The sequence below is a fragment of the Schistocerca piceifrons genome, chromosome 2 (assembly GCF_021461385.2).
Source record: "Schistocerca piceifrons isolate TAMUIC-IGC-003096 chromosome 2, iqSchPice1.1, whole genome shotgun sequence".
Classification (NCBI taxonomy): domain Eukaryota; kingdom Metazoa; phylum Arthropoda; class Insecta; order Orthoptera; family Acrididae; genus Schistocerca; species Schistocerca piceifrons.
Window position 1 is genome coordinate 470,876,106 of NC_060139.1, and position 12,351 is coordinate 470,888,456.

General features: G+C 38.1%; 1 protein-coding gene across 2 annotated transcripts in view; it reads left to right on the plus strand.

Annotated features, from left to right (window-relative positions):
• The window catches only part of LOC124776543 (dolichyl-diphosphooligosaccharide--protein glycosyltransferase subunit STT3A), a 114,696-nt gene that overhangs the window by 14,870 nt on the left and 87,475 nt on the right, over positions 1-12,351 (plus strand). For both annotated transcript variants that reach the window (XM_047251573.1, XM_047251574.1), the window contains 2 exons: positions 809-976; positions 4,897-5,057. In XM_047251573.1, coding sequence (XP_047107529.1) covers positions 809-976; positions 4,897-5,057 — 329 coding nt within the window. The remainder of the gene's footprint in view (positions 1-808; positions 977-4,896; positions 5,058-12,351) is intronic.

Genomic DNA, 12,351 nt, shown 5'->3' on the forward strand with positions numbered 1-12,351 from the left:
TTTGCTTTGGTGGTGTTTTGTTGTTGACCAGGGATCAAAGTTAAAACTGTTGATTTCTAAATATTTAGCATAAGAAATAGCTTCTGGTCATCAGCTTTCACTACTTTTGATAAAAAGCAGTGGTCAGGATAGTGCAGTAGGCATGAAAATGTCTGAAAACTGTGTCGGTGCTAATGAAGCTGTTACGGTGTAATCTCACTTTTACTGCTGTTTGAAATGCAGATTGTATTGTGTGTCAATAAGAGAGCTGTTTGTTTTCTTTGTTTATCATGTTCCACTATGTCACCATTTAAACCAAATATAAGGGAACACACAAAGAACTTGTATAAGGATTTTAATCTTGGTTCTTTTGGACAGTAGTAGACTGTGCCTCAGCACTGAATTTAATCCTGTTCTCTCTCTCTCTCTCTCTCTCTCTCTCTCTCTCTCTGACACACACACACACACACACACACACACACACACACACACACACACACACACACACACAAGTCATCCACACTCAGCTGATACATTGTTACAGAAAGATTCTACTTTGTATGTAGAAAGAAAACCTAATCAATTAGTCTGCTAAACCTGCTCCTTTGGGTTTAAAAAGTAAATATTTGTAGCTAACATGGATGACATTCCACACAGTATACTCTTTTAGCACAGTATGTGGACTTGTAATATGTTTGTAATTTTAAGTTTATCTAATCTACACAAATGATAGAACATGAAGGCACAATATCACAATATATATGCTAATTTACAGCATCAAAATTTTAAGGTGTTGTTCTGTAAAATTGTAATAATTCCATTTTTACAGCATTTGCAACTAGATTGTTCTCAGTATTGAGGTTTGAAAGTGTCATACATGAGTTTGATCCATATTTCAACTACAGAACAACAAAATATTTAGCTGAGGAAGGCTTTTACAAGTTTCACAATTGGTTTGATGATCGAGCATGGTATCCTCTGGGGAGGATAATTGGAGGTAAGCAATATTAGCCCCTCCGGGCCAACCATTATGGATATTTACTTTTCGGAGGCAATACTGTTTGTGATAGCCTTTATCCTTCTTTTCCAAATCTACAATCTGCTTCAAATCTAGAATAATATCTTGCTGAATTTGTAAATTTCGTTGTGCCCTGCTATTAGGTCTGTCAGTGTTGTGTGTTTCTCAAGATGTCAAGTGAAAATTGCCATGTGAGTTAACAACTAATTGTAAAACTTTATAGTTTTTGTAATAAAATTGGAACCATTAAGGGTAGATTTTACAAACATTTTACTTGAGTTCAGTTTCGACCTTAGTTCAAGAAACTGAACTGTGATCAGGACTAAGTGCCGTTGCATAACACTAAACTTTGACACACTGAAAAAGAATGATCAATGTTGATCTAAATTGGCACAAAACACGCTTGACAACTGCACTATAATCAGCTATTGATATAATTACCACACTTTGACTGCAGCTATTACCCATGCATTGTAAATACAAAGCAACAAAATGGCCTGAAAATAAGTTGCTGTTGACTTCAATTCATAGAACGCACAGACAAATTGTGACTGGAAATGTTTGAAAATTCAGAATGACAATATTAATAAAAGAACCAAGAAAGCATTCACAAATGGCAGGGTGTAATTTTAAGATGCACTTCACACTTGCTGTATTTCATCCCCATGTAATTAATGTACTGTGTAAACTGGGGCAAAAACAGTATCAGTCTTCCATGGTTGTGAAATGCATAAACCTGGAAGTGGTAATTTCATCATGCTTATTGTTATGGAAAATGGGCAGAAGCTAATTACAGGCCTGAAGCCACAATTTATTGTTATTTCCAATGCTATGATGACAATCCGGATTTTATATGCGGTGGTTTGTGTGCATTTTATATGCACAGATAAATTTTTTGAATCAATTTGCTGTGTAAAAGGAATTCATGATATTATTTTTTTATATTCTTATTCATTTCGTGTTTTTAATGTGGATGCAAATAAACACTGAATGTTGCAGTTCATTCAGAACACCAGTAAATGAGTAGATGAATTTTTCATTTGTGTAACCTTAATGCCCGTAGTTGCCTTTGAATTCCTGAAGTTATTTTTGTTCTGTTGTCGCAACTACAAGAAAATGTGTGTTATTTCATCAGATGCATTTCGCGTTATTGAGGTAAAGCATCATGAGTGGTCTGTAATTAAAGATATTTGCAATTTGATTTTTTTTTCTTTTTTTGTGTTAAAAGTACTCTCAGAAATGAGTAGAAGACAGTAACTTCAAATTAAAATATTGTTCTCATTGATGACAGTGGAAATGAAGACAATAGGAAAGAGCGTTTTCATTGAGTTGGAAAGAATGATAGTGTAACGCAACTGACAGTAATAAGACACATATTTTGAATTAATAATAACTGAAACTCTAATTACAGGCAGATGCACAACACACAAACTTTCGCTCTGCTATAGAACATACAACATCAAAACTGTGTCCCAGAATCAAAAAGAACAGAAAGTGTTCTCCCAGTGCAACATCAAAGCTGCAATAGTAGATTACAGTGCATAGAGAATGAACTTAAAATAAAAACACGGTGGCGCTTGGGAAACATGAAATGAGGATAACAACACTGAAAGTGTATAGAGAAATGAAAGAACTGGAACTGAAAGAAATTAAAAAAAATTGTGCTGTTCAAGCCTTGAGTTTTGAAAGAAGTGTTCCATTTATTATAGCTGCTGTTGAACTTCTTGTACTTAACTTTTCACTGCAACTATTTTTGACACTGCTGCTAAGTGTCTATAAAATGTCGTGAACTAAACATATTAATTAGGAGCTCGCACGGAAAGATATAGGTGTTCATTTTTTCCACGCGCTGTACAAGATTGGAATAATAGAGAATTAATGTGAAGGTGGTTCAATGTACCCTCTGCCAGACAATTAAATGTGATTTGCGGAGTACTGATATAGATGAATCACCTCCAAGAATTGTTACGAGATACGTTATTATCTGCCCTCACTACTCACATAGCTGATAATTTCTTAACCCAACCTTACAGATCAAAAAACAAAAAATAGAGTTTCAGTAGTGTGAAAGTTGTGTATTCAGATATATACATAACATTGTTTGTTTTAATAACAACTTCTTTATTGTTTTTTGACTTGTAGTTGTACGAAACAAAAGCATTGTTTAGTAGTGCCACTGATAATTGCAGCTGAACTAGACACAATCCATGAAATTTTCCCAAAGTTGACCCTACTTAATGGCAATATAATCTTAGACTTATGTGTAACATTGAGCATGATGAGTAATATTAGTTGAGCATGGTGAGTAATATAAGTGAAACACTAAGATTTAATTCACTCAAATGTTATGTATTACAGATGGGACGTAACCTACGTTTACTATAATGACAATATTCTTGAGCATTGAATTTGTTGCTTTACAGAACAAATACTCCATAACCATGACTTCTCCCAGTTGCTACTCCACACGTTCATGGTGGATGTGTACTGACGCATTGGACAATAGATTTTTTTATATAAAACTATTTGTAGGAAGGTTTCAGGTGATAATACTTTCGGTATCAACCAGATCAGTGGTTTCTCTCATGGTTGGCTTTCATCGCACAAGACTTAAATTTTCAGTAACTTCCTGCAAATATCGGTAAAGGATACTTTCTTATACATGTTTATATTCCTTTAAGTTGGATAACATGCCATAGGTGAAGAAAGACCGCCTCTCATTAACTTATAGAAGTTGTTTTGTTATCGGCTTTTGGTGATGAAGTAAAGGCTTCTCAGTCTAGTAATGTAAGAGAGAGAATTAATTGGAAGAATCAAATCTGTCTGTGGCTTATTTAGTTTTAAAACTACTGATGAAAATAGACATTCCTAAGAATTTTATCTGACTAACAACATATTTGAATATGAGACTGTTTAGGAGAAATTCAGATTTCTTCAAATTTTCCCAATGAGGCACATGTTGGAAACTTCCAGCAACAAAAGTTTTTTACATGAAATTTGGAAATTTTATGCATATAATTATTAAAGGTGAGTAATTTTGTGCTCTCTCAGTATGAAATTGTTCCATCCATTTCGGTATTGATTATGCGGCCAATTTCTAAGTATTTCTGCCATTCCATATTTCTCGGTCATTTTGGTAATCAACAAAGAGCTTCTACTCTTTTGTGGAATAAACGCTGTATTACGTGGAATAAACGCTGTATTACTTTTGAATACATTGTATGAGTGAACAGTAATCAATGTGTTCCAAATATGTGATTTACCACCAGGAGGAGGTTCTTGCTCATTGGTCTGAAGATGACCACAGTAGTGGTCAAAACCAGTCACCGTAATAAATAAATTGTGACCAAGACTGTTTTTGATAGTTAAAGAAAAATGTTGTATTGCTTGTATGTGCCAGTTCTTTCCTTAAAAAACTAATTTTTCTTCTGAAAGTATTTGACATATATTGAACAGCTACATCATACTGCGTGCATGTGAAGTCTAATTTCCTCCTCATCTTACTCAACTGCCTTATTGTGGGAAGATTTAAATAGTAGACTCGCCTTTGTTAAGCCATCCAGATGCTGTTTTGAGGTGTTTTATCAAATCTTTAAAGTGATTGCCATTGTAATTCCTTTGAAAATGACTTGGCAAATTTCCCTTGCATCCTTGTATTTCTAAGCTTGTTCACTGTCTCTAATGACCTCATTGTTGGTGGCATGTTAAAACCTATCTTTGCCTTTTGTATATGTAAGATGATGAAAGAAGTATTTCTTCACAATAGATTTCTTTATGTTGGTAATTAGTCTTATCAACCCTTCAGCATAGTAATGACATTGTGTTAAAGTATAGTGTAAAAAAAAAAGTTGCAAATATCCTGGTACTTACAGATGAATTCTGTTTTCATTCTGCCATAGGAACCATATATCCTGGGCTGATGGTGACTTCTGCTGTCCTGTACCACTTAGCTCAGCTAATAAATGTCACCATTGACATAAGGAATGTTTGTGTGTTTCTTGCACCATTCTTCTCAAGTCTTACTACAATAGTCACTTACCTGCTTACAAAGGAACTTAGGGTAAGTAATGCTTGATCTCATGGTTTTTCTAATTAGCAGTGCTGATTTTTTTTTTTTTTTTTTCCCATAAGGAAGTTACTCATTGACTAAACAAAAATTAGCTCAGGTGTCACATATCTGTGTTGTTTGTTCCTTTGGCCTCTCAAATTTCGTCAAACAATACATATTTTAGGAGCTATAGCCTAAGAATAACAGCAAAGTTACTCTGTTAGCAGTTTGTCGGTTCACGTTTTGTTGTAGATTCATTATAGTGATCGTGTGTGTGTGTGTGTGTGTGTGTGTGTGTGTGTGTGTGTGTGTGTGTGTGAAGGGGGGGCGGGGGTTCAGACAAGACATCAAGACATCAGACTGGGAATTAATGTATATTGACAGTTGGGTTACATAGTGATTTTATTACACAACTAATACTATAAAAATGACCTTCAGGTGCAAGTACATGACACATGTGGTGAGCTGAAATGTAGAAATCAATGGAAACTATATGTACCTGCAACCTAAGTTAGTAGTTTGTTTCACCTCCATAATGTTGTTAACTTTTTGGCAGTTTCTCAGAATGTTTCCATGTGCTACACAGTGTTGTTACGCATTATGTTAATCTTGTTTTCTCTAATCATTATAAGCATTGGAAAATATGAGAGATTGAATAGAGCATTAAGAATTTAAGCTATATCCTTAAGATATGCAATAACCTAAAATATTACTGTTCGCTTATACTTATATTATTATAAAGTAACTGTGGCAGTTAATTGCCCCAGTTCGGAAATATCGTAGATCCGAGGCTGCTGCGCAGAGGAGTCTGGGTTATAGTGTGGGGAAGTGTGTAGTCTCCATGTGACCCGTGTTTACATTTAGTGATTTTGCTCTTTCCTCTTTGTTTACTGCTCACACATCAAATGAAAACAAAATGAATATCTGTGGTCGGGAGCTATCAAGTGAATTAAAATACATTCACATAATTGCGGAAGGCTGATATACGTTATTAGTTTCAGATTTTATTTTATTTCCACTTTTCTGACAGCCATGCATTAATCGCTTTGTTGAACAATGAAGTTATTTTTGTTGGTTTTCTAAAGAAATTTGGTTTTTATTAATCTTTTATGCTGGTGCAGTGAATCTATTCAAAACAAAGTGTTTAGTTCCACACTATTGGCTAATTTCAGCTGCTCGCTGCATTTTAAGTGCACGTTTTCATCTTCTAGCACGTATGGCATTATGTCATAATAAAGAATCAAAAATGAGTTAAAACAGTACTCCCGAAACCCACACTGAAAAGCTTAATATCAGGTCGAGGCCTACTTCATTGGGAATCTGGACATACGAATGTGCTCTAAAGTATACACTTTAAATCTGCCATTTTAGTATGGTTCACAAAATTCCGATGGTCTTGGAGTATTCTCTGATGTCTTTTTTCTTTTATGGCATAATGTAAGATCTTTTAACGTTTTACATGTACAAACATACGGGCTTCCTGCGTCATAGCAGCTGCTAAAGTGCGGTGGCGCCTGTTATCTGGCACTCTCTGACGACTACTGAAACGAACCTATTTCTAACAGGTTGCAGGAAAATATTGCGAATGGTTTGAAAAGTGTTACTTTCAGAGTAAATTTCCTTTTACGCAAGTTGAACTATGTGCGAGAATGTACGATGAATTTCTTAAATCACAGAGCGTTTGATGACGAGCCATTTAGAAGTATTTCAGTCCCAGAAGATCAGACATTCATGTCGTTATTATGAGCAAATAGTGCTACGGGAAGCTCTCTCTCCTCTGCGGTAGCCAATTTATTTGTGGGAAAACTCGGAGGACATGTCATTGGACTTGCCTAAAAATTTTACTTGCACATTCCTGTGATATATCTTAAAGTGTAACACGCGCAATGTAACATGCTTAAGTTCTCTTGCAACTTATTAACCTTCGAGACCAATATTATATATGAAAGCTTTGCTTTTCTTGTAGCAACACTATGTATATTAATTTAAAACATTAACCTTACCTTTTTGTGTATCTGCACTACTTAACATTGGTGTTGCTGTTAGCTGACTACAACAATCGGCTGACAGGATCACGTAATATGAGCTATGACTGGCTTACAAAAGCGCATCGCAATCTCAATTACAATGGTTCGGAAAATAAGATGCGGTGTTGGTGGAACTTGAATTTATACTATCGTTATACGAAAATATGCAGCGTACATGTTGCTGCACATCAAAAATATTTCCAAAAGTTTTTTAAAGAGCCAGGAAATTCTACACCCGTGTAAAAAACATAACCATTCAAAGGATTGATAAGTTTTCCAGTTACGAGGGAAAATATACTGTGAGTAACACGGAAAAAGTGTTTTCACCCGGGAGAAAGTGTATTTTTAACTGGGAAAAATCCGGGAATTTTTTTTTCCTTGTCCACATATACACTCTGTGTGTTGATAATTCACCGCACATGTTTGATTGTTTTATTACAATTTATCTCACTGTGTCGTTAGTTTCCACCATTGTGGAAACTATGGCCAAGGATAAAATCAAAACAGCACTGACAATTACCAAAATGGTAGAGGTATCGCATTTTTCCATGTATTACGCAGGAAGAGGTTACAAACAAAATCAGTTTTACGTCTAGCATACAAGTGGTAGTGCAATGAATTAAAAGAAGTTGAAATTCTCTGGTTGTTCCACGGATGATGTAGGCTACAAGTTCCTATGTTGTGGTACATATTTTAATGAATTGTCATTAGAGGAGCTGGTAGAAGGGAATATTTTTTCACATACCTAAGTCTTCTTTTTCAGTGCGAGGGCTAAGTAGCTCTAGACAAATTATTAAATGTTTCACTGTTCATCTGCAGGAAGTTGATGTAATCTTGATGTTCTGAGTGTAACATTTCCGTTAAGTTTTTCACATATATATTTCTCTCTCCTTTTAAACCATTCCCTGGACCAGTGTCTTGTTTTCTTCTTCTTCTTCTTCTTTAAACACAGCGTCAAAGTCAGTACCAGGACTGCTGCTTTGCTTGTGTTTGTTGCCATTCTCATTACTGTCAAAATACTCACATACATGTACAGCATCTGCTTCAAAGTGAGCTGAAACTGACAAACCTTGTTTGTATGTGTATGGACTTTTTTGATAAATCTATGGCTAGACAAGGGCTCATCTGACAAACAGGTTTGCTCATTTATGGAGACCTTTATGAAAAGAACAGATTGCTACTCATCTTATAGTGAAGATGTTGAGTTGCAGGCAGACACAACAACAAGACTGTAGCAAGTGAGATTTTGGACAAAAGGGCTTCATCCACAGTAGACAAAATACACACACACAAGCCACTGAGGCTGGACTGTGAGCAACAGCACCTGGTGGGAGAAGCAGTCTGGGCGGTGGAGGTAAAGAAGAGGCTGGGGTGAGAAGGGGGAGGGATAGCAGGGTGGGGATAGGGGATGATGGCGTCCTGCTTGTGGAAGCATACAGGAATGTGGTGGGGACAAGGTACTGCAGCTAGGTGCAGTATGAGTGTTGGACCGGGAGGGGGGGGTGGGAAGGAGAAGTATAAAAACTGGATCAATAGGGGGAATAAAAGATTGTGTACTGCTGGGGGGTGAAGGACAGTGACTAACAAATTTTGATGCTGGAACGGGTACAGGAACATGGGATATATCCTCCCCTTCCCTTCTCCCACTGCACAGCCTTCTAGTCCACCTAAGCACCCAAAGTCTTTTTTATGTCTCTTGTTTTCCTCTCCCTTCCCCCGCCACCGCCCCCACCTCCACCCCTCACCTCCATCTAACTTACAGACTGCACCTAACTGCCCTATTCTGCCCCTTCTGTCTCTGTATGCTCCCACAAGCAGCATCTTACCCAGGGTTGCCACAGGTTCTGGAAATCAGGGAATTTCAAACATTTCAGGGGAGGGGGGGGGGGGGGAAACACTGGAAAAATCTTGTTTTCATCTCAGTAGATGAAATGGTTTGTTTACTGAGATGCCATGCATCATTGGTGGCTGTGTGTATCTGAGGACGTGCACCGCTGCCCTACTTGCTCATTCTTATTGCTTCTCTCCTTCCTACCCTACCCTCCCCTCGGCTTGCAGGCAGTACTGCCACCACTTCTTGCCGCTAGACTAGCAGCTGCCGAAGAGAGGCAGTGAGGCATGAGGAGTGATTTGTTTCGATCTGATTCTCATAGATTGTGGACGCCGCGGGCGGAGATGGCAGTCATGTGTGCATGAGTTGTGTCTGTGTGGTTGTGTGAATACGTGTGCGCTCTCGTTTTCTGACAAAGGCTGTGGTCAAAAATTAATTGTAAGATGTGATAGTCTTTTCTAGAAGCTTGTCTGCAGCTCAGCGATCATCTTTACAGGGAGTTGCTACCTATACTCGTTAATATTGATTCTCAGAGTGTTTGTGCAAGTTATCTGTTGCATGGATTGATCACCGCACTCTCATCTCATCAACATGGCATCTATAATGCATGAATAGCTGTCCAAATGAGTGAATTTCTACAATAGGCCAAAACTGCAGGCAATTTCTGCTGGTATTTCTAATGGACCGGGCATGCCAATCTGAAGCCCATCAGTCCGTCGAATCAAGTCTCACCGATCTGCCTCCAGGACAGGTCTGCTTGTGTGAGGCGTAATGTGGCAGATAGGATTGATGACATCTTTACCATATAGATTCATGGTGAGACAGACCTTTTAAAATTCCTAAAATCTTTGAATACCTTCTCCCAATTAAATTTCACATGGTCCTATTCCGAATCCCATGCCACTTCCCTTGATGTTGATCTCATCTTTACTGGAGGCCATCTACACACTTCCGTCCATATTAAACCTACCAACAAACAACAGTACCTACATTTTGACAGTTGCCATCCCTTCCATGTCGAACATTCTCTCCCATGCAGCCTTGACATCTGAGGCATACATATTTGTTCGGATGCAGACTCCTTACAGCAATACACCACCATTCTCACCTCAGCCTTGACAGCACATAATTACCCCACCAGCCTAGTTAAAAAGCAGATTTCCTGGGCCATCACGTCCAATGCTGATACTGCTGATCCCTCCACAAAACAGCTTTAGAGCACACCATTGGTGACTCAGTATTATCTTGGCATGGAGAGCATTAATCAGCTACTTTGAAAGGGCCATGACTTCCTAAAATCATACCATGAAATGAGATCCCTTCTGTCTGAAATTTTGCCCACCACACTTAGAATAGCTTTCCGTTGCCCTCCCAATCTCCGCAATATTCTTGTCAGACCCTATACTCCTTCTGCACCCATCTCCCTACCCTATGGCTCCAACTCCTGTGACCATCCCCGCTGCAAGACTTGCCCTATTCACCCTCCTACCACCACCTATAATAGCCCTGTAACTGGCAAAACATATACTATCAAAGAGAGAGCCACCTGCGAAATGACGAGTCATATACCAGCTATTATGTAAACGCTATTCGGCCTTCTACATCGACATGACTACCACCAAATTATCAATTAGGATGAACGGGCATAGGCAGAAGGTGTGTACTGGCAACACGCAATCTTTTCTCAATATTCTAATGAAGTTACACACTGGAGATAATTGTAAAGATGAAAGACATTGGGAAAAAAGTTAAGTTCCCATACTAAGCTGCTTGTCAAATAGATGCAGTTTGTTGATGAAGGCATTAATCTTATTGTACATGTCAATAACAGCTGACTGTCACATGAAGTGTCATTTTAAGTTACATTATGTTATTTAACTGCCTTGACACATCAGTGAGAAAGGCTGTGTGCATGAAAAAAGAACATGGCATGATTGCAATGCAACGACACCTTTCTTTCTCCACTTGAAATAACAGATAATGATTTTACAAAATTATTTAATTGGGCAGATAAAAAATGTACTCGCCAAGCGGTGGCAGAACACACATGTAAAAGACTGTAGTAATTGGCAAGCTTTCGGAGCCAGTGGCTCCTTCTTGAGGGAGAAAGATTGAAGGAGAAGGAAGAAAGGTTAAGGGAAAGGCCTGGAGAGGTCTAGGGAAAGCGGTAGATTTCTGGAAATTCATCCAGAACCACGGGTCAGGGGAGACTTATTGTATGGGATGAGAAGAAAAGATTGATTGATGGGGACAGCATTGGATGCGATTTGAAAACCTGAGAGCTTTAAGGGTGGAAGACAGGGTAATATGAAAGACAGAGATTACTACTGAAACATCTTGCATGAGTTAATTAGAGTGAAAAGCAAAGGGCATTGTACGTAACAGAGGTGGGAGGGGGGGGGGGGGCGGTGAAAAATAGATAGGAATAACAACGAAAGATGTAGAAAACTAAAACGGAGTGAAGCAAAGAGTAGTTACAGTGAAGAAATGCTGAAATGGAAGAAATTAACACCAACTTGATAGCATTTAACCCTTTCGCTGTTACAGATATGCCCTCTGAATTCCAAGCTATGTGCAGCTTTGTTGTGGCTGTACTGCTTGCCAAATGCTATTAGTTGAAAAAAAAAATATTTTTACACATTGTACAATCTGATATCTTTGCTTGATAAAGGACTGAATTTCTTTTCGTTGTTCATAATAGGTATTGGACTGCATCAGATTGAACAAAGATTGCATGAAATTTAAAGAGTTTGCAGAGGTAAAAATGCATTATGTAAACTTTGCATGTGATTGATTTTAGCAAGGCTTTTTTGCACGTGGTAGGAAGCAGAGAGGTGTATGATAAATACTCAGTAAACTTTTTATTCACTAAGATATGGAAGCAGCTCGGCTGCAGTGGTGAGAAGTCGTCAGCTCCGGATACATACAGATGTCGGTAGCAGTGGAGGAAAACCCAAGCGGCACATGTATGTACGTCCACAGCACCTGGGGATGGCAGAGCAGGATGTGTATACGTACCCACATCAGCAAAAGGGTTAATGCAACAGTGTGTGCAGGGTATTGGGTGACATTGTACTCATTAATTGCCCTTGAATGAAGTTCTCAACAATCATTTGAACTCTGTTATGAAGGCTTAAATAAAAATTTATGGTACTATAGGGCTTCACTGCTTAATATCTCCACAGGTCTGAAGTGAAGTGCCTAATTACATATATGATGGGGAATTGTTGTAGGAATTTGGTCATGATCTTCCCTTGGCCACTTTGAATTAGTTTCATGTGTGCCTGATTTCAAGGCATAATGAGCCATTTTCAGATACAGCATAACCCGCTTATCTTTGAACCCAAAATGGTCATTGTTCAGTAATCAACATATTTAGTAAGACTTTATACACAATTTCCTTGAGGGGCTCCGGAATGCCCTATTCTTGCAATGTTAAAATAACGCT